At 41.7% G+C, this 23,249-nt stretch overlaps 1 protein-coding gene across 1 annotated transcript in view; it reads right to left on the bottom strand.

The window, feature by feature from the left end:
* Window positions 1-23,249, bottom strand: part of mnat1 (MNAT1 component of CDK activating kinase) — a 44,126-nt gene extending 20,877 nt beyond the window's left edge. The window contains exons 1-6 of the mRNA XM_084742386.1: window positions 23,043-23,249; window positions 15,299-15,451; window positions 14,838-14,911; window positions 12,724-12,827; window positions 12,387-12,527; window positions 10,993-11,124 (exon numbers count right to left, since the gene is read on the bottom strand). Coding sequence (XP_084598512.1) covers window positions 10,993-11,124; window positions 12,387-12,527; window positions 12,724-12,827; window positions 14,838-14,911; window positions 15,299-15,451; window positions 23,043-23,131 — 693 coding nt within the window. The 5' untranslated portion in view covers window positions 23,132-23,249. The remainder of the gene's footprint in view (window positions 1-10,992; window positions 11,125-12,386; window positions 12,528-12,723; window positions 12,828-14,837; window positions 14,912-15,298; window positions 15,452-23,042) is intronic.

The following is a 23,249-nucleotide window of genomic DNA, read 5'->3' as shown; positions in this document are numbered from 1 at the left end:
TAGCAGGAAACAAAAACATAATATTACAGGAAAACTGTGATGGCGCTGATAAGGTATTGATATGGAAATGTTATTCTTGATAACAGAAGGCCAGTGTACATTGGATCAAACATGGCTATCTGCTATTTTCATTAAACCAGAAAAAGACATATCTGATAATGATAATGTATAAGAAGATATCAATAACTAATTAAATTTGGTAGACTAGTGTAAGTTTGTAGAAAGTGCTTTATTATTGTTATTTGCATTGTCTTTCCATGTATTTACCTAAAACAATATGGATGCTACCTGTATGAATCTGAAAAACGCTGAAATTAGGCAATTCCTTATGATTATTTTGGGGATTTTTGGGGGGCTTTTTATATCACTCTCTGCTCCTTATGTATTTAAATCCAACATTCAAATTTTGGCCCAAATACATATGCTTTCGCATCTAATGCTCTTTTCTTAAGCCCTTCTAAAAATGTTTTCCCTCGTGACCTGAAATAAGGAAACTGTATTTAGCATCATCATCTTATAGAAGCCTAAGTTGAGGGAGGGGAGAGCATCAGTCCTGTAACCTACGTCATCACAGCTTTTTTGCTAACATCTGACTGGGAGTTTCCATTTGAAAAACCCACAAAGTTGCCCTCTAACTTACAAATGTTACACCGCTGGATTTCCTAGTCATTAGATCTACAGTGTCAAGCACTGAAAACTGTAGTCGGATTTATAAAAACCCCTTTCAATCCATAATTACTCAAAGTTGAAATTTCAGTCAGGCTACTCCAGTTCCTAATGCTCTTGACCATGGTGATTGAGTGAGAAACCTGATACCTCTTAAGGACACTGTAGAATTATTCGATTTGGGGCTCTGCCATCAAAGGGGAATTTCCACACAGCATCAGACCGCTATGTTTTCTTCAGCATTAAAGTAATGAGACGCAGAAGAAGAGCCAGAGTCATGAAACAAACCTGGAATTAAAAAGATGATGTCTAAACAAACACTGCCTATTTTAGAGAGGAGCAAAGGAACTCAGAGACAAAGGAAAGATAAAAAGATAAGGGAGAGCACAAAGAAAAGAAGAGTGGGGGAGTATAAACAACAGAACACAGAGGGGAGCTGATGAAAACCAAACTAAACGAGTAACATGTGCCCTGCGGCCTCAGACTGCCCGCCCTCACACATGCTTTGGCCTATGCAAGCGCACCCACAGGGAAATAAAGCAACCAACTCTGAGCTGGAAGTTACAAAAGCACTGAGTGATGCACACTGAGACAGCGAAAGATGCAGAGTGTCTTTGCCAAACACAACATGGCGGTAATTGTCCTAACCAGGCCAGCATGTAGGACAGTGAGACAGACAAAACAATAACCACACACACAGAGAACATTTATAATGTTATTTAGTGTTTAATACATTTCAGGATTGATTTTGTGACTTTTTTCTAAGCTGGAAAAAGTTTGAAAATATAAATCTGTCTATCATCAGAGATTTTGTGACACTTCTTATACAGAATAACCTACTATTCAATATCTCTGGTTGAATCAGGCCATTGTAGGCAATGTTACAAATCCATTATGTCAAATCCATTTTGGATTTTCATACAATTTTAGCATCAGTCTACCAACGTATATTGATAAATCAAGTACAGAATTCCATTGGTGGAAAGTAACTGAGTACATTTACTCAAGTACTGTGCTTCAAGGAGCAATATGTTATAATTGCACCCAAAAATGAGTACTACAGTCCAAATAGTGAGGTTGAGCCATAAACTGAGATGTATGTTAGGTATGTCCCTGAAGTCCAGAAATAAATATTTTTTTATATATATTGTTGGACAAGACAAAACCTTGTTATTTTGTGTCCATAGGATAAAAAAAACATCTTTCAGGGCCTCGAACACCATGAAAGTGATCATTCTGGATGATGGGCATTTTCGCTTTTGATACTTTAAGTACATTTTCTGGTATGTTTCCTCCAGGAGAATTTTGAATGCAGGACTTTTACTTGTAACAGAGTATTTTTACACTATGGTATTGTTATTTTTACTGAAATAAAGGTCCTGAGTAATTTTTCCACTACTGTTGAATTTGCTGTATTAGCTAAAAAAGACATTCCTGACAGTTATTCAGAAGATTTCTCAGAAAATGTACAATATTATGATATATATCAACATCTCAGTATAAAATTACATTGTATATACTGTGATACAGGATTTTATCCACATCACCCAATCCTATTTCCCAGAATGATTTTCAACTACCTTGACAGAACAAGTCTGAACCTGTTGTACTCAGTGGTGGTTTATACATGTATTTGCCAGTATATTGACAACAAGAGAGTGGGTTTTTCCAGCGAAGAAATAGTGAGAGTTGAACTCAAACACAAACGAACACATACACGTCTCTTGGCAGCAATATGTTATGCTTATTAAACTTCTGTTCCTGAAAAGAAAGGTATTGTTCTTTTCTACGATCAAATGATATCAGTCACATCCAAGTTTTGCTCCTTGACTGTAAGGGATACAAAAATTTGACCAATTATCCTACTGTATCCAAAATAATACAGAAAAAACACCTAATCATATGATGGATCCAAGAATAGATGACATTTTTGCTCATATCTGCTAAACACTGTTTAAAGGCTATAGATTTAGATTGCAGAACTTTTTCTTCAATACATGCTTCTATGTGGTTTTCACTCAACCTTTAACCCCAAGGTGCCAGTGATCCCCCATCCTGTCCCATCCAGTCATCCAACACAGTGGAGCCCCACCACACACTAATGAAACCCAGACCAACCAACCCAAACCCGGTCACTCTCCCTCACTTTCACACCCCTTCAGTCTCTCCATCCATCTTCTTTCAGACTTTCAGCACTGTTTAACTCCCCTACCGCGCCAATCAAAGAGACGCACTGGGACAAGGGGGGTGGAGGGAGGAGAAGAAGAAGAAAAGTCCACAACAGTGGAGCGCCAGTGAAAGAGAGCGGTAAATTGGGAGTTGCAGATAGCTAAAGGGCAGTAAATCAGATTTTTAAACGACAGACAGAACAGAGCCAACCCCCAGTCTAGAGAAATTTCTGTTGCATTCCTCTGCAAAGGCACCTTGAAAACTGGCAGAGAGACATCACCAGGAACAAACACAGCATAAGACATGCATACACAAGAGCAGGCTTTTGCTCCTCTGAATATATTTACAAAAAATGTGTAAATTAATCATTTGTAGTACTTCTTAACTGCTTTGATACAAAATAAGTTGTCTGTCTATCCCTCTGTGTCCTCTCAGACCTGCTCTGTCCTCCACTCTACCTAATAATAATGCTGAAACGTTCAATCATGAACTCATCGCGTCCTATTAAAAGCTTGTGTGAATTACGGCATATGAATGTTGTTTTCCAAATGCACCGGTGAAAGAAAGCAACAGAAGGGAAGAGCAAGAGGACCCCTGGCCAGGCCCAGCAGAGCAGAAAAGGCTGAGGGACTAGGGGCCACTGGAACAACACCGCTGAAAGAGCCAACACAAACATCTGCTTTTAACATCACGGAGGCCCATCTTACTGCCTACACAACATTATGTGCGTCCTCCTGACGCTTTCAAGTTTGTGTATAACTGGTATTAAAGACTCGTATAATACCCCTGTGACACTAAAATGAAACTCTGGGGGCCATCAATCTTAATAAAACCGCAGGGGAGGATGATTTGAGGAAATCACCATCGCGCCAGAGGGAGTAGTCCTCCTTCTTCGGGTTCTGTGATCCTCCTGCTTCTACCTCAGGTCCAGATAGAGTTATAGTGATCTAGTAATACCAGCTTCAATTTCTAGGAGTGGAACCGTTTTAAAAGGTCAAGTAAAGCTGTCACTGGTGCCTGTCCTCATTGCTGGTGTTGGGGACAGACAGGTGTGCTGGCTTGGAAAACTGTTAAGCACTCTACGCCTCTAGGGGAGGAATTCGGCTCGTGATGTGCCGTCACGTTACTCTTTCTTAACTCTGCTGTCCGTATCAACAGTACCATCTGGGAAAGCAACAGGGTTAAACGACAGACTCTGACAGAGTGATATGACAGACATTCGTGTGACTTTTATGGGACAGGGGCCTCATAAAAGTCACATTACTTTTAAGGTATGAGAGGTCGTCTGCCGCCTGAGGCATAGCACCACCACTGACTGTACCAGAGTCTACATTAAAAACAAGAGAAGGATGGGGTCTTTGTCAGATGTGCCTCTGGACAATAAATCAATACCCTGACAAGCTCAATTTTTTGATCAGGTCCCAAAAATCAATTTCATAGATGTTTTTATGCAATGTTGTTTATTTTTAAGGTTACGCTGAATAGTTTGAAGCTAATAATAATTTTTGTTTAAGATAGAATGTGCAATGTAGTCTGGGATGAGGTCTTTTTCAGTGGTCACAATGGCAATCTTTATGAAATGCTCATTGGTCAACAGCTCGGAACATGGGTCACGACTAAGAATGTCACCAGAAACACATGCCACACACACACACACACACACACACACACACACACACACACACAGACATTGCACAATCATCAGCACTCTCCACTCCAGGACCCCATCTCTCCTGACTTTGCAGCTCAGCAGGACACATCAAGGTCGCAGTGAGACTAACCTCTCCATCAGCACCTCCCCAACACATGCACAGACACACACAAAATCACATACAGTCATTTGGTTCCCAAAGGTTTGAGGAGTCACAGCTAGCTTAAGCAGAGCTCCAGAGGCAGTGAGGCCCTCATCACTTATGCACAAAGTGATAATGAGAACAATGGATAGGTAAACAGTGCTCAGCATTGTATAGGGGATAAAATTAATAAGCCCAGTTAGGGGCCTGCCTAGTGCCATCCCATCCTCAGCCCTCACTTCCACCTTGTGCCCTGGCACTGCCAGTGCTTCTGTATGGATAAAGAGCTTTGGGCTGCCCACTGGCCCACTGAGCAGCAAGTAGCAAGTGTAAAAAGCTGCTGCCCACACAGTGCCTCCCCTCACCACCTTACAAGTTTAAATATAACTGCCCGACCAGTGGCAGCTGCCCCAGCGCAAAGCCCCTAAAGCTGACAACTCCTTTTTCCGCCGGGCAGGGCTGGCCTGCCCGTGGGCAAGGGTTGCTGAGGCCAACCTAAACAGGGCCAAGCCAGGGGCAGGGGCAGAGGTGTGAATGCCCACATGTGCTGGTGCCAATCAAGGCTCTTTACCCCCTGAGCTGACCCCCTCTCCCCAAGCCCCTGCAGCTATCAAACTACATGCCAGCAATCCAATAAAGGGGAAAAAAGGTCAAAGAGCAAGGGGTTACACACTCTCCCACATAAAATCCACTATCATTGGTTTGTGAATGCTTCATACATCAAAATCTATAAACAATAACACATTAATGTAAATCAGTTATATCTGTGTCTCCAACTATTTGTCTCAAGAGTGTGACAAAGGGAAATGAGAATATCACTGAGGATAATGAAAGAATGAGTGGGGGTTGGGGGAGTATGTAGCGACAAACTCCTGGGCAGAACAGGTTAGGCCAGTCTGCCAGAGTAAAGGAAAGCAGAGCTTGGCCTGCACTGCTAGTACGTCTACTGAGCAGAGGTCACTGTAAAGGACAAGTTAACCAAGTAAATCAGGCCTGAGCAAATAAGTTCACAGCATGAGTGTGTGTGTGTGCTTGTGTGAGTGTGTGTACTTGTGTTGGTGTTTTCTATGGTAGTCAAATTCCACTGCCTAAGTGTAAAATGGAATAAAGCCAGAGAGAACCCGGGGTTATTTCAGCCAGCTACACATCTATGTTTAGGGATAAACTTTCCACCCACATTCGTCTGTGTGAGTTGCACTTTGTTTATATGCGTGTGTGGGCCTCCTGCTTTCATTAGGTGCCCATGCCGGCCTCGTCAGGTATGTCAGCTGCCACTGCCGCCTGTGAGGGGTGGATCGGGCCCCGGCAGCACTGGAACCTTGGACCTTTCATTTAAGATGGCGCTGAAAGCTGCTCCAAGGTGGAGAGATTCCCCATCGGTCAACTGCGTTCAGGAATGGGACACTGTAGCAGCTGAGGACAATCCCCAACCTCACACATACACTCTTTGAATAGAAAACACAATACCTTCACACAAACAAACAAAGCAACCATGATTAAATACTGATACAAACTAATAAAACTACTCATGCAAAGATTCAACAAAATATAATATATATGCAAATGATCCTCTGCTCGTGTCCATGTTTTGCTGCGAGCAGGTGCCAGCCTTGATGACTCTTGTCATCAGGCTTGGCACTAGGGCTGGTCTTATGTGTCAGACAACAACAAGCAACCTGTTTAAACAGTGAATAGTTGCCTCCCTCCCACACAGAGAGTCTCTTTTGATATCAGCAGACGTCTATTTTAGAAGGACACTTTATTCTTCAAAGGATGTTTACTCAGACTGGGAAAGGGGAGTGTGTATTTGTGTGTGTGTGTGTGTGTGTGTGTGTGTGTGTGTGTGTGTGTGTGTGTGTGTGTGTGTGTGTGTCTTGTGTCTTGTGTGCATGCATTGAACCCGCACACGGGTATGTGTGTCTTGGTTCAATAGAATACCTACAAAGTGAGGGATTAGTGAGTGATCCTAGACCATTCCTGAGGCAAGACCAGGCCCATCCCACCTCACATCACACCTGGACCGACACTACTTTCCCTCAGGATCGGCTAACTTCCTCTAGCATCCATTCGACAACATGTTAACACGCAAACCGGAATAAAATAGGATCAGGGTTGGAGTCCCCCTCCACCTACTCCTGGAAAATCACCCAGGCAGAGAGCAGTGCCAGAATGGCTGAAATGTTCTCTTGCATGTTCCCAGTAAACAAGATGACACAACTAGGTGCGACATTAGCTCACTCTTTAAATAAAGACCGCAGTCATTGGGGAAGCTGAGGAAGAATTGGCATCCTCACGTTCCACAGATTGGACGGCTCAAAGACAGGCAGATATGTCATTCCAACAGGGATGGCTCACCTTGGCCCAGGGTGAAGCAGCTAGCTGAAATGCTGGTGGGGCAGGTGGTGGTGGGAGTGGGTGGGGGTTGTTAGGGGCTCCGTGAATGGTGAACTTGCACATCACCAAAAACATCCAGATGAAAAAAAGAAAGGGTCATGAATCAGCCCCTGTCCATTCATCACTGTCACAATCTAGCTGTTTCGCCTTTGTGTTTCACAAGAAAGTCCTGATACTGGGGCTTTTACTAATGCTTATTGTGAGTATCCAATAAATCTACTGTTTAGTGAAAACTGTCCACCGCAATTTCACAGGGCTCAAGATGTCATTGGTGAATAGCTCATTTTTTTCTGACCAATAGTAGAAAAAACAATATTGTTTGCAATGATGGAAAAAAACAGAAAATGACCTCATATTTGGAATTAGTGAATGTTTGCTTGATAAATAACTATGGCAGCTTCACACTTACCACATTTAGTCCAGTTGAACAAACCCTTGGTGCAGTTAGTTTTGGTTGGTGTGAACACCAAAGTCGAACTCTGATGTGGACCAAACAATCACTCCCTGGTCCACCTCAAAAGGGTCTTGAACCACTTTCAGGTGAACTCTAGAGCAGTTCATTTCAGTTCCTGTTTTGGTGACGGGTTAACTACCAACGTGTTTGCGACCAAATGTAGACCGGATGTATCGGACACTTACACACCTGGACTCGAAGTGAGAAATGTCTGCAGTATTAAATTATTCAATACCTGTTGTCTTACAAGACATTCATATGTTCAGTCCTCAAAAGACTGCTGATATGTGCTCCAGAACACCAACATGAACAGAACCTGATGATGCTCCATGATGGACAATATTCAGATAGCAAGTGGGGGTGGCAAGTTTTGTTGACTTTTTATCCACTGACTGTATGACCAATAATCAAACAACGTGGCTTTGTTTATAGTTTCTGGGCCACTTGTGTTTTGCTTTTATGAACAAAAGCCGAACCACTTGGAAACTTAAAACAAAGTATGATCCTCACATTAGTTCCATTCAGAAACTGGACCTTGGTACAGTTCCTGTTCACACTCACTGACTTTTTACAAACAAACAAAGAAGAGAAACATTATACAGACTAACAGGAAACTCACTGATTGTACAGTTTGGGTGTTTGTCATCCTACATCATCATTTCCCCATGTGGGGAAATCAAATCAAATCCAGCACTTTATTGCTTCTGATGTGTGCATTTATGTTCTGTGGTGTCACAAAGAAATAACTGACTATAAGCACTATTTAGCAAAATCAAACCAATTTATGATGACTAACAGGTAGAGACAGGACAAACAGATGACCTCTTGTACAGTAATGATTTGGGGCTTATGACTTTGGGATTATGGTCACACACTTTTTAATGAACTGACAAAGTACACAGAGTAGGATACAAGCACAGTAGTTTTAACAGCTTTTTAAATGAGGGGAAATACCTGTGCTGAAGTGTATATATGCATTACAAAATAATCTGCATACATATAAACATTACTTATTTGATCACTTTCTGAAACAATTTTAATGATCAGCAGATGGGTTTATTAGTAGTTTAGCTTTTAAAATCTTGCTAAAATCATACATCTCCTAGCATAAAATCCTTTGGTTTGCTTTCACAACAGAGTCCCACTGTTTCAAGCAGTCCAGATCAGGTTGTTTGGTCCATACCAAGGTTCAATTGCCAGCTTTCACACCAGCCCACACAAACCGCACTAACTGGGAAAAAACACCAGGGTCTGTTATATCCAAACTTAACAGGTTAGGTATAAAAGCACCCTTAAATAAGGTAAATTATTAAAATGTTGACAAATTTCTCAATGATTTAACATTCAGCAGTAATTGATATTGCCACTGTCAGTGAAGAGAGGAGCAAAAATTTACTTACATGTGACTAAAGGCATATCGTAAAAGTATGTCCCAGCTTTAGAAATGTGTTTTTACATTTGCCTTCCCTAATTTCTGCTGAAGAAAAACTGAAATCCTGCTTGGAACAAGGGACCACAACCTAGCAGATAAATGAATTCCAGCAATCTGCAGGAATCCACCGCTCTGTGCTGAAACCCCACCAAGTCAAACAGAAGTCATTCTTATGGACTCTGAGGTGAAGGGAAATCCAAACCCACACGTTCCCCTGACTCAAGTCTTGCAGTCCAAAACACAGCAGATGCATGGTGAGAGCTCTGCTCCACCAACAGGAGCTCAGGGACGGCAGGATGAAGAGAATTGAGAAGAGAGAAGCGAGAAGCGAGGAAAAACAGCCACAGAAGAAGCCAAGAGCAACATAATCATGCTGTTTCTCTCTCCATCAGCAAGTTTAACTTCATGCTGTATATCAAGGGGGTGAGATTTGGAGTACCACATCCTCCATTTGGATCAATTCAACACTTTTCCACTAGTGGTGGATGACAAAGTTGTGTCTTTGGGGTTTAATGAGTAAATTAATGTTTTTGTAAAGTCTCTGATTATCACTGCGTCAAATAATTTAACCGAAGAGCTTTCAAAGAGCTGTGCCAGCGGAAAACACATTACAGTTGGCAGGCTAGGCGGGTAAAGATGAGAAAAGAAGAGAGAATTGGGTTGTACCCGAGTATGTCAAAACCTAGCTCCACCTTGAGCCTAGGTGAGTACTAAGCAGATATCTCTCCCACGCACCACTGAACTGTGGGAAGAAAACCATGCCTCATGAGGGTTGTTGTGGAGGGGGAGGGGGTGATGACACAGCCTATCTCATCACAGTAAAATGAAAATAAACTACTGAAAACCTGAACGACAGCCAAATGGAAGTTCTCTCCACACACGGTGAGCATAAAGCTGCAAGCTCAGAGTGGCCAGAGCCCTGAGCCCACATGCTCTCTCTGTGGGTCCCACCACTCGCCCAGAGGAATGTGATGACATGACTGAAGGGGTGAGGGCCTGTTCCCACACCGAAGGAGCACCAGACACAGAGGAACATCCTCCCTTTGAAGGTTTGGACTGTTATCATCACTCTATTGTCAACAAGTGCACCACATGAAGTTTAAATTAGCACTGAGCTAAAATCACACCAAGGCCTCCACGGCTCAGATCCACCTTACCACCAGTGGATAGAGGTATACAACTGTGTGACCTTAACCAGCATGGGCTCATTGTAAATATAGAAGCTATTTGTTATTTATGGTAAGTACATCTTCTTTATGCTCTCCTGTTACACTGTGTTCACCCTGCTTTCATTGAAGCAGGACAGCCCAGTCTGACAGGTCGTGTTCAAAAACTGTAGCTCCTGCATTCATTTAAATGTTAAACTCTGTTAAAGGATTGAGGCTGCCAATGCAGAGTAAGCCAGCAAAAAGAATCTCTGTTATCTAGCAAAAAAGTTGAACCTGGCCCAATTTCTGCGCATTTCTGGTAGATTAATTTGAAATGTAAATTATGTATTTCTACTGTTTTGCTGCAGTGATAACTTCCCAAAAATTTTAAATCCATCTTCATAATATATAAGTTGCAGACTCAAACCCTGGACACATGACAGAATGTCATTAATTGTGAATTTAATTGCTGGCACCACCCACCACAACTCACAACTTAAAAGATGTCCAGTGGTGCAACCCCAGGATGTTGAAAGAGGTTCAACTTCATTCAAAAGACATTTTCAACTAGTGACAATTGATGACAGCCGTGCGATTCCCCTAGGAAACAGAGGCACAATTCTTGTACACAAAGCACTTCAAACAAGATGGAGGAAAAGATGACCTCTCAGTCCACTATGATGAACCTTTAACAAGCTACTGGAATCTGAATAAGAAAAAATATGTATGGAAGCAAACTCACTCTTGAAATGCTCAACTTCAGTGTGTGCTAGTATAGTTGCAAAGGGAGAAAATAACTATCCCATTGGAGTTGAGTACATAAATTGCCAGCTTGACAGTGTAAACAAACCCAAAGGCAAAAGAGAGCCTGTCATTTTGAGTTTATATGTATGAACTGTGGTTAAAAAGTTAATATGCATAAAGCATTGAACTCACCATGTGGATTCCAGTCGAAAACAGATTTGTAGGTTTGACTGCCTGTTTCTGCTGCTCTATCTCAGTCTCCAGCTGGGCAGCACGGACCTTGTGTTGGGCAAGCAAGATGGTGGCAGGAAGTTGAGACTGCTCCTGGAGACACAAATGGGATTTAGGAGTTTATGAGAATGTATATGTTAGGTGTGTGTGAGACATGCAACAAAAACTTCTCTGTTCAGCCAAAACAGATGACACTCTTGTACATGTTCAAGCCCTTTCTCTTTGTAAATGTTGTATGTTGATATAAGATGACCCACCCACCCAGACGTCTCTGCCTAACTGGATAACCATCAGCACGGGGTGCTTTCAGGCTAGCTGCCACATTATTGATGCAAGCCATATTAACAAAACTGTGGCACTGCAGGGGACGCTGCTTCAAGTGCACTGCGCCGCCTTCACCTCCATTAAATGCAAGGTCGGACGTTTCAATTTCTCCAGTGGAGAGTTGCCAAGCACAGAGGTCTAAGAACACACACTTGGACACGTTGTGCACTGGAGAGGTAGGACACTTTTGATGGGGTAGACAGCAATGGTAGGACAGACTAGAGGTGTCTTAGCATTTAACAATAAACCAAAAGCGACTTAATGGATTCCAACACTAATAAGTCCCAGACTGACTGCAAAAATGCACCACTTTCACTTATATTGGACAGGCACTTGTGTGACTTTACTTGCTCTATTTGGATGACATCCCATAGTTATCATGCTTTTCATTTTACAAAGATATAGATAAAAAGTAATAAATTCAAGAAAAAATATACCTGCAGACAAATAATGGAAATTCTATGTTTATTTTAGATAAGAACAACAATTAAGAAGTGTATTTTATTGATTAGCTACCCACTGCTTCAGCAAACAGCAACAATCTAAATATATGTGATGTGTTGATGTATGTGGGTATGCACGTGAGGGAACTGAGCTTTGCGACCACAGGAGCGTACAGATGTCAGAGCTTGGGACAGTTCCCTGAGGGGGGCGGGTAATAGCTGATCTCATCTGCCTACAGTCAACAGGCACTGTGCTTTAAACAAACAAACACACAGCTTAGCCTGCTATCTGCGATGGTCCTTCAGCAGCCCGCTCCGCAGGAACAATCACTTCCAAAGCCCACAGCTCAACACAATGGAGCCAAGAGGCTTTGGAATCACAGAATGAGAACAATGCAGCCCGCAGCACAATGACTGCTAATAAGCTCTTAATGATCTCACAACCATGAACCCTCGGGCTCAGGGTGTGTGTGTGTTTAGGTGTGTGTGAGTGTCAGACATGGAACATCTGTCAAAATGCTACTGCTTTTTGCTTCAAAAGACTGTGAATGTATGTGCACACACACATGTAGCACGTCTGTTTCTCACCAGTTCATCCAACAGAGCCTGCTTGTTCTTCCTCTTGGCCTGTAGCTGTCTCTGCTCCTCCTGCAGCACCTCCAGCCTCCGCTGCTCATTGCCCTGCTGCTCCAGCAACAGTAGCTCCTCCAGCTCCTCCTGCTCTCGTGTCTGAGGAGTGCAGGAAGAGAACAGAGTGCTGATGATGCCACATTGTACCATATTGTAATTGATCCCACACTCTCACTTCTCCGAGGAAGGGAACAAGCAAAAAGAAATGCTACCTCCAAAGGTCTTTATTTTAGCATCAAATTATCATTACTAATTGAGGTATATGCATGTGTGAGAAAATATAGTTGGTACATACAAGTTTAGCCTTATTCCTCTGGATGATATCTCTGTTCTCTCTCTGGTACTGCTCCATTCTCAGCTTAGTGTTCTCCACATCAAAGTTGTTTGTCAGGTTATACACTACATGGAGGAGACACAAAGACCTGTGTTGAGGGACCAGTATGCTACATCAGAAAAGCTTGACATATGGTTGAATATGGAACTTCAGAAAAACCCACACCCTTCCAATGTTGAATTGGGGTGGCTGCGTCCATTTCTGTAACTTTCCAAAACTGACAATCTCACACTCACTTTACTAAGGTCAGCTGTGTGAAGGGACTGAACTTTTCTCTCAGCTCTCTTTCTTGATCCTTCACACAACTATTTCTGTCATTTTTCAGGTGGACAACCAAGTGCAAAACTATGAATGTCTTCCAAGAGAGACTGTCTGATAAAATGCACTTTTTCTCCTCTCTTTGGTGGCCAGCTTTTTACCCCGCCTTTGAGTGTGGCTATTTAGAACAACAGTGAAAACTTTTGGTCAGGCAACATGTTGTTTGATTTAGTTCAGACAGAGTATACTCCTGACCTCTTCAACCCAAGAGACCCTTTTCATCTGTCCATCATCACAATGTCATGTTGTGAAGACAAGTGCTGTTCAAACCCACAATACTATTACTTTCAATTATAGCCAAGATCCAAAGAGTTCCAGAGATAACAAACAAGTCCAGCTGAAAGACAGGAAAGTCTATAAAATGAAGTCAAAGGCATGTAGAATTTTCCATTTACTGGAACAGTGCTACCTGAAAAAAGGCATCTGGCATCTGGTCATTCAATATTTCTCTCAACTTAAGCGTGATACAATAGATTTTCACTGACATACTGGAATGAGGGGATACAAAATATATACTTAAATGCTGTTGTTAAACTGTGAAAAAAAGTCTACCTGCTGCTTAAGGGGGAATTTCTGGAGAATTTTGAGGGTTTAAAAGGTTAAAAAGGTTAGAAAACCACTGGTGCAAATTCCAAGCACCAAACCTATGACCTAGACCACAGAAGTTGTTTTGCCTTCTGTTGAGAGCTAAAAGCTATCATAGTATTATAGGAACTGGATACTTGGCATTCTCCTAACTGTCTGTCTTCCTGTCCCACTCTGCCAATAGATTCTACTTTGGGATTACGTCACACGCATAAACGAGAAAGGCACTCGGAGAGCACAGACTTCTGCCAAGACCTATGGTCAAGTCTTCAAAGAAATGCAAATCTCTCATGCCTAACAACACCCGGCAAACAAACTACCAATGAAAATGAGCCTTTAATGTAATCATTTACATTGGTTTGAACACTGATTAATGAATGTTGTCCCATTTTGAATAAATGAATTGAAAAACAAATTGCAAAGAAATCTGCAAGTGTTACAATTCCTAAACTATTAGAATTTGTCAAAATATGGTTGTGCTTAGCTCAAGCAAAACGACCACAATCTTTTCACAGGTCTTTGTTCTAACTTGGTTTACACAAATATGATGGACTTAAAAGATTTGAAATTCAGGTACAAAGGAGTCACACATAACTACCTTCAGAAAGTTGAGCAAGAATTACACAATAACTGATCATTTGTTCAGAAATTAACAAAACATTGAACACTTCCCATATTACAACCTTGACACAGGCATAGAGAAACAACCTAAGCTAACCATAAATAGGTTTTCTAAGCTTCATTTTGCAAATATTAAACCTTTCTGGCTGAAAAATGTCTAATACAAAGAGGAATAATTGACCTTATTTTGCAGTTCAAGGTGTCCTGTCAACAGTTTTACAGATGTCTCTAATGGTGGTGTATAGGAAAAATACTTTTTGGACTGAACAGGATTTTTTTGTTGCAGCAGCATGGCTGGGACAAAGTAGCAGTGAGGCAGATTGACCGCAGCATATCCAGCTCTCTTAATACATCCATGCTTAAAGTCTATGGTGGGTTGCCAGTCAAGATGTGTTAGTGCTGGCAGAGCTGCTCCCTGATCCATGCTCCTGGCTGGCACTAATGCCTGTAAAACATCCCCCTGTGCAGCCAGAGTCAAGGAGAAATCATTACACTTGTAAGCATCACTTTAGCTCTGTTTCAGCTTGAAGCTTCCAAGTTGCTGCTCCTACCTATGTCCTCCACTTCCTCCAGGTAGTCGTTATATTCTCTCAGGCTGGAGAAGTCAACATCTCTCTTGTTGTATCTGCAGATTAAGAACATAAGTGGTGATAGAAATAGTAAAACCTGATGAAAGCAAATATGCACTGACATTAATAGCCTCCATTAAAACAACCATTTTATAATAGCATGTCTACATACTTCCTAATAGACACACATTAGATGTCAATTAAGGGGCTATTAAAGAACAGATGAGAGGGAGAGATAGAAGGCAGGGAGGGGCTGAGAAGTAAAAACCTGGCAGGGAAAGAGCCTTCCCGTTTGAGTCCCCCCTGGGGAGACTCATTGTCTACAAAACAAACAGTGTAATGAGAAAGACAAAGGTGGCTTAAGAAGTAGGAGGAGGCATGAGATGACACATAAACACGCAGGGCCGCACCCCTCACCCTCCCAGTCCCCCCCCCCAACTCACATCTTCAGCACCTTCTTGCGAATCTCCACCTCTTTATCTACAGTCGGGTCTTCGAAGAGCTGCACGCGGAAGTTGCTCTTCCTCAGGGGCGTGTCGCACTGCACGCAGTTCCCCGAGCCGCGCACAAACAGCATCTCCACGCAGTTCTCGCATCTGTGAGGGAGAGGAGACAACAAAACAGAAAATACCATCAAGCTGGGCTGAATGTTGATGACAGAGATGACAGTCAGGCGGGCTTGAGAGTCCACTGTGAGCACATGTGGGAGTATGTGGCTGCTGAAATACAATTTTCCTCACAGTAAAGAAAATTTATGTTTTTTCTATGTCTGTAAGTTATCATCAGGCGCAGTGGGTGATAATGGGGCATATGAATATTTCCTGTAAGTGCTCAAAGATGGCTGGAATTATGATTGGAATGTCGATTAGGCTGCCTCCAACACTCAGACAAGAGGAAATTAGTCTGACACCCCATCAGTGGAGTGTCTGTCTGCACTGGAAAAACATTTGCTTTATTGTTGTTTCAACAGACCTCAGTCTTTCTGCCACGTTGCATCATATGATAAAATCCAGCTCAGTAATTCACAGTGTAGTCTATCATTATACGAAGGGACTAAGTCTTATGTAATTTGGGAAAAGCAAAGAAATACAGATGGGCAATTGCAGTGTTTTATGTACTCCTTACTTCACTGGTAAATGTAATTAATTAAGATGAATTCTCATTTCTGCTTAAAGGGATTCAGATTATTTGAAGTGGGGTTGTGTGAGGTACTTTAGTAGTCAGTGCATTAGTTATAGTAGATACCAGCCAGCACACCCCCCATTAGGGGAAGCAGAGTGGGTCACCAGCACAGAGGTTAAACAATGAATTGTTGTGGACGGGATCAGCAACAAAAGTTATTTTAGTCACTTAAAAAAAGGTCCATCTAAAAAAAACTTAATAAATAAAAATCATTATCAGTCATATTAATTTCCACTGCTTTACCTTGCAGCCAGACAGTGAACCCAAACTCCATGAATAAAGTCTTTCACCTCGCAGAACACCAAAGTCACACAATAAATCAAACAAACAAGGCAGTGGTAGACCATCAACTCAGATGTCTTGTGAGATAAACTTAACGATGTCACCTATGGAGTCTGGTTGGTTTGGACACTGACTATTGATGAGTACTTAAAACAATGCCATGTCAAATTATTCAAACTATCCCTTTAAGACTTTAAGTTTAACATTAAATCAGTATCAGCATCAATATATCCACATGCAATTCCAACTTTTCTCCCTTTTCTGCCAGAAAATTTCATTATTATTCCTGACATGGTGCCCAAACGAAAGGAAGCTGCATTATGGACAAGTTTAAGCCACATTTTCAAATACCATGGAAATCCAGGCAATTATTGATCAAAGTATCTCCTGTAAATCTGTTTAATGGATATGATTGCTTTCCAAGACAAAATATGTAGCAGTACAGCAGAGTCATGATGAGTTTTTCAGACGGCCTTTGGTTCCTCATATAAGCGCCCATGAATCACAGTTCCCTTCAGTGAAGAGCATGCTTCTCCACCCGTGATCAATCATGAACAAAAATGCAGAAAAACTCTTCAGATAATGTTGGGAAATTTCAGGTAACGCCCAGGTTCAAACAGGAAGGTTTACTTTATACACTATCATGACATTAGTCCATGGCAACCAGGAAGACCTACCTCTGGGCGCAGCCCTGAGCTTAGCGATCAATCACACCTTTATGCAGGTAGGCGTTTACCCATCAGTCACACTCAAGTGAGGAGTGGATGCTGAAGACAATGGGAACGTTCCTAAATCTCCCCTGATGGGGTGGAGAGGGCCTGGATAAACGTTTGCACAGTTCACTCTTTTAATTAAGTCTCCATGGAGCTTTATTTCCACAGGAATTCACCTTCCTGCTTGTGACCACCTTCACAAAAATGGACAACATCTGGTTTCCAAATGCCACTATCTGCTTTTGAGCACTGACAGTTTTCATAATAAAATATAGCACAGTTGATGGGAAAAAGCCGTATTTTTCACCATACGTCAGTGATGGTATGGTTGACTCATTTCTTTCCAAAGTCAAGGCCTGGGCTTTAGACACTAGTGCCTAGTCAAAAGCTCTCCAGGGGATGAAGCCTATTAGAACAATCATGACGGAGTCATCGTGCAAGACATTTCGCTTCATCAGCAGCATTCAAAACAAAAAAGCAGTTAAAGGAGAAACTGCAGACCCATGGAGTTTGGCTGTTTACGCTTAGCGTCTCAGATATGGGTCAAACAAGCCCAACCTGCCAAGTATGACACAAAGCTTTCACTGCATTGCAACAAACAGATTGATGAAGCATTGCTGGGGACTATCTTACAAGCATGTCAGCTCAGCTTGGCAGAGATGAAGCCACAAAATAAAAATAAAAGCTGAACGATGGACAGAAACATCTGCGTTGTCCAGTTGGTGCTTCAGAGCATGAGGAGCTCAAGTGCAGCCTGGAAGAGGCAGATGTTCACTGTGGCCCCAGGCTACAGGAGATGTATAGGCCTGGCCATATGGAGGTAGATGGAGGGATTCAGCTTGTTTCCACAGGCCCACAAAGAGCCCATTCATCAACACGGGGAGAGGAGTGGGGCGTAACTTGCCCCCTGCCCCATAAATGGACCACACAACAGAACCCTCCGAAGGGGAAATCCTGTGTAACTGTAGAGCAAAGAGGTGAATGTCTAAGAGGGAGGGAGGAGACTTTTAGAATCAATTCGCCATCTTTCTTCTGAAATGCGACTTCTCTTAAGTGACAGCTTTTGGATTGTGTGCATGTTGTAATCAAAGGGGGACTCAGACAGGGACTCCGACAGATCTCTAGCAGCTTGCCATCTCTGTGTCCCTGGGCTGTTGTCACTGACTCCTCCCTCTCTCACCTGTCCTGCTCAGAGCTCCAGGCTCCTATCTTTCCCATCTGCAGCTGTCAGCAGGTCAAAGAAGGGGGTGGTAAGAGGAGGGTAAACAGGGCCCTGGCTCAGCAAAGAGGCTTCCACACCACTGCCACCCCCCACCGCCCCTTGGTGACATTGCCTGCATCTTTGCCTCCTCCTTGTACAAAACAAAAAAAAAAAAAACATGATAACCAGGGCTGAATTCACTTGTTTCTGCCACAAAGCTGATGATCCTCACAGAACAGCGACTGAGTCCATACAGAGCAGAGCTGGCTTTGTGTCAATTTTAAACCTGCTCTGTCCTGCCTTGTGACCTACAGTACCTGCAGCAGCACAGTCAAAAAATGCTGAGGTCCAGGAGCGTGACTGCTTACACAGGAAGCTACCATACGCTTGTGTGATCTTAAAAAAATAAAGCTTAGATTTGGTGTACTTTGTTTAGTAGCGAAGTGGGCAGAGACATGTTTTTAAATAATAATTTCAATGTTCCTCAAGGGATCTGAAAAATGATAATGTGGAGAAATACTGCACAGACAGGATAACAACCTAGAGGAGGAGAAGCTAACCATGAGCCGAGGTAGGGCTGATGTGAGGTTCTCAAAGGCAATGCAATTTTAAGTTTGCCAATAGGTTGTCTTGCCCCATGGAACTTTTAGTTGAACTCTCTCTCCAAGAAATATGTAAAGTTTGGTAAATATCCTTACTGGCATTCTTGCTGTAGTCTCACTATACCAGACATTTAGAGATCGCCCCACCTACTCATCTGGGAATTTCTAAACACAAGATGGATGCTTGAACAGCGGCAAGAACAGCCGCTAACAAATCTTCAGCTCTTACATTTTTTCCAAGGACACGTCTAACCAGAAACAACTGTCCTGGCTTTGTAAAGCCTTCTAATTAAAGGTCCAGCATGAAAGATTTAGAGGGGTTTATTGGAAGAAAATTCCAGAAATGTAATAAAATATTCAGAAATATGTTTTAATTTATGTATAGTTTCAAGAAAATAAGAACTGTTGTGTTTTAATTACTTTAGAATAAGTAATTTATATCGACAGAGAAGGTGGGTCCTCTTCCATTGAGGTCACAATAATCCACAGCGATGTTTCTACAGTAGCCCAGAAGAAACAAATCGAACACTGGCTCTCGATGTGACCATCTGATTTTTAGGAAGATTCTCAGGCACTGTAGGTTCTACTACAAACTTGGGAGGGAAGGGTGAGGTGAGGTCCTCTGAATCTACTTCTAAATTGTTTACACCGGTCCTTTCATCTTTTTTCAATTAGTAGCAACTGAAACGTAAATTCAAAAGTTACAGGTGCCGGTAGGCAGATTTTTGTACCATTGTACAAAAGTCTGGCTAGCTGTTTCCCCTTGTTTATGTTTCCCAAATTGACCAATAACTACGGAGGAAATGAACAAAACTTTTACTACTGGAACACTGTATGCCCAAAAATACTTCACTACTACCACTTGATTACTGTAACCTAGAACATACAACTACCAGGTACAGGAAACTAGCTTCTACTCAATGAGGTGTGTCTGTCCTATCAGCCCCACTACAGAGGGTGGATTCCTCTAATCCCCACCGTATGCCCCAGCTACTATCATTTCTGCCTGACTGTTTGTGCCCAGTGTCAAATGCCAAAGGACATGGGCTTGGTGTCATTGTGCAAAGGTAATAAATAACACACATCAAATGCCCCTGGTGACAGGGATACAAAATGTGCTGTGGTGGGGTTTAAATTTAGATGCATGTTAGAGGTGAAGAAGCTCAATACTGCACTGCATCGCCTGGTCAGCCCAGACTGGAATGGCCATGCAACTGGGCCAAGGTAGAGAAAGGCTTTCAATGAATGGACCAGTGCAGACAGTCCAACTAGGTCTGTGTTAATGATTACAATCACCCTTGATTGTATAATGATAATGTAATCATTTAGCCCATATTTACAAAATAGAGGAAAAAAACATAGCCATGCCAGTTTTTTCAGAGCCCAATGTGATATCTTCAGACTTGTTTTGTCCACCTCATCCTAAAACTCAAAGAAAGGTAGCAAATTCTCACATTTGGGCAGGATCCAATTAATGTTTTGCATTTTTGTTTTACGGTGTATCATTCAAACAATGAAGAGATTATTAAAATTCGACCTGTTGCTTCAGCACATCCAACATGAATAAACAACTCCTAAAATCAAGTACTGTAAATGACAAGGATGACTGGCATCCACTTTCCAGATGGTTAAAAGTTATGTCAAACTTCACTTGAAGACACACTAGCAGGATTTTCCTAGAAAAATACAATGTATAGACTCGCAATCACAATCAAAAATTAAGTTTTATATCTCTGATGAAGTGCTTTGTTCTCTACGCTGGTCCATCACTTCATTCAATTCAATAATCCTGCATGTTCGACCTTAAAGAATAGGTAATAAAATATGCTAAGAGTCTAAAAGGACAGATTCTAGTCTAGGACTTTTTTGTCTACATGAACAATTGTAAACGGAGGTACATCCCTCTACAGAGCTAGGCAGAAAACCAAAAATTGCACATGGCATATGGCATTACATCTTATTAGCTAATTGTTTCTGTGTTCATTTGTGGATTTAGGTATACATAGACATACTGTATATGCATGCCATGTACATATTTGCTGTTCTAATTTCATATTTTCTTTCTTATTCACTTTTTCTGCATGGAGTTGTTGCTTTACACCAAATGGGAAATCAGTAACTGTGAAATTGAAACACATAGTTCACGCTACAGTTCAGGCCTCCGAATCTATCAACTCTTTAGGAAGCCTAGCTGCAAACAAAAAGCCAAATGACATCAGTGATGAAAATACTAATACAGTTTGTGAGTACAGCAGTTTCCAAGTGGTGCATTAATTCACCATCGCACCAGCTCTGAGGAACAAATCCAAGGTGACCCGGGCTAGGACATCTCTCCAAATTGCTTCATTGCAGAATCATTTTAATTTTCTGTGTGTAGCCCTGCATCCAGACAGAGGCGGTGAGTTATGAGCTCGCTGACCTGATGACAAAGCACGGCCACTTCCTGATGGTACGGTCAATAAACAGACAGGGTCAAAAAAAAAGAGATGCTCTCATCAGGCTACCACTGTCACTGTATGATGCGCTTCATTTAAATGACCAGGTTTTTAAACAGATGACAAGGTTGAATATTGGAAAATGCACCACAAACATGTTTTACTAAGTGCGGACATGAGGATGAAATGAAACACAATCAAAACTGTAGCATAATGTAGGGCTGGGCATTATATCAGTATTGTGGTAGGAGACATCTAAGATTTTGGATATCATTTATGACATAAATATTGTCTTTTCCTGGTTTTAAAGGCTGGATTAATGTAAAATGATGTCATTTTCTGAATTTACCAGACTGTTTTATCATTGTGCTCATATTTTGTGGAAGCACTAATAATCGTCCCAACAATATTGTCACAATATCAATATTGAGGTATTTGGTCAAATATATTGTGACTTTTTATATTATTCATAGCGTATATGTTTAATTAACTTGAAATTCAAAAAGATTTTCAATATAGTTTAATAATCAAATAACTGGCAGCATTTTGTTATTTATTTTTTTCTGTGTAATGGAAAATTAAGAATCCCAGGCCTAAACCGTAAATAGAACTGCTCTGACTGATCAAACAAGACCTACAACAGGGGATAGGTAGGCAAATAAAAATGGTAATGTTTAGTGAGTAGCCTTTTGTTTACATATAGGTATGACGGTGAAAACAAATATGGTTAAGCTGCATTTTTAATGGCTTGGGTAAGCTGAATGAATATGATTTACGTAGGAAAAATAAACAATCAGGAGTTACTGATGCTTTTATGCTAACCTTTATTTCACTAAAAGTCAAACTGGATCATTTTTTTTTGCCCGCTTCCCGTCATTTCTATTAATTGATAAAAAAAAAAAAAAAATGTGAGGTGTGGGGTATTTTTTCAGAGTCTGAAGGGAGGCATGCCAGAAAAGGTAAGAGAACCACAGGGTATGATGTAGGAGTGATTTCTGTCCTTGGTTGTACCTATGGCTGAATCAAAAAGACACAAAGGGAACATAATTGCTCAGTTTCGGTCGAAAAACATAAATTAGTCATAGTAATATTATGTAGTGCAGTCAGTGTAGGTTAGTAAGTTGACCCTTTACACTGAAGTGGTTAGAACAAAGTTTAAACTTCACACCCCTCATTACAATCACTCTCCTCTCTGCCATCCTGAACTGTGCTTTCCATTAAATGTCATATTTCACAGATCTGATCATTCCTTCCTGTATGATTGAAAAGCTCTTCAACCAGGTTTTAAAAAGGAGTACGAGTAAGTTTTGCATGTCAGGTGGAAACAACCATCGTAGTAATAACTAGTAAACTGTCTGCCATGTTTATCGACAACATCTAGCAAGACTAACAGTCACATCAAGGGCAAAAACACACATAAACTGACGCTATCGTTTAGCTGTAGATGAAGTGGTCATAGTTAGCAGTGTTATTATATTAGCAACAAGACTGTGGGATCCGTTATAACGTCAAATGATCTTAGTTAGAAGCTAGCGACGCTTAAAAACGTTTGCAACGTCTTTTGTCTGTCAGTGTCCAAATATTAAGGTATAAGAGACCACATTAAACGTAATACCGTCAAAAAACTGCTTCAAAGTAAGACCTAACCGTGTAATGTGGGGGGGGGGGGGGGGGGGGTCTTGAGTTGGTGCGTATCTGTTTGCACAGTTTGAAGCTGGTGTAAATGTGCTTCTCTCTGTACTTTGTGTAGCTGTCAGATGTGAGTTACTCACAGCGTGTGGCCGCAGACGTTCACCATCAGCTTCAGCGACGGGTTCCTGTATTTAGTTGTTTTGCATCTCGGACAGCCCTGGTCGTCCATTTCTGTCCGTGCGAACACAAGATAAAGAATCTGGAGAAATGTGTCAACAACTAGCGGCTCTCCTGTCACTTTCCAGGCGGCGAACCGCTGCGTCACACAGAATGCGGTCCGACGGGAA

Source organism: Lutjanus erythropterus, chromosome 18 (assembly GCF_056507025.1).
Source record: "Lutjanus erythropterus isolate fLutEry1 chromosome 18, fLutEry1.hap2, whole genome shotgun sequence".
In the NCBI taxonomy this organism is placed as follows: domain Eukaryota; kingdom Metazoa; phylum Chordata; class Actinopteri; order Lutjaniformes; family Lutjanidae; genus Lutjanus; species Lutjanus erythropterus.
Note: the sequence above shows the minus strand (reverse complement) of the source record. Positions and strands in the feature narration are given on the sequence as shown.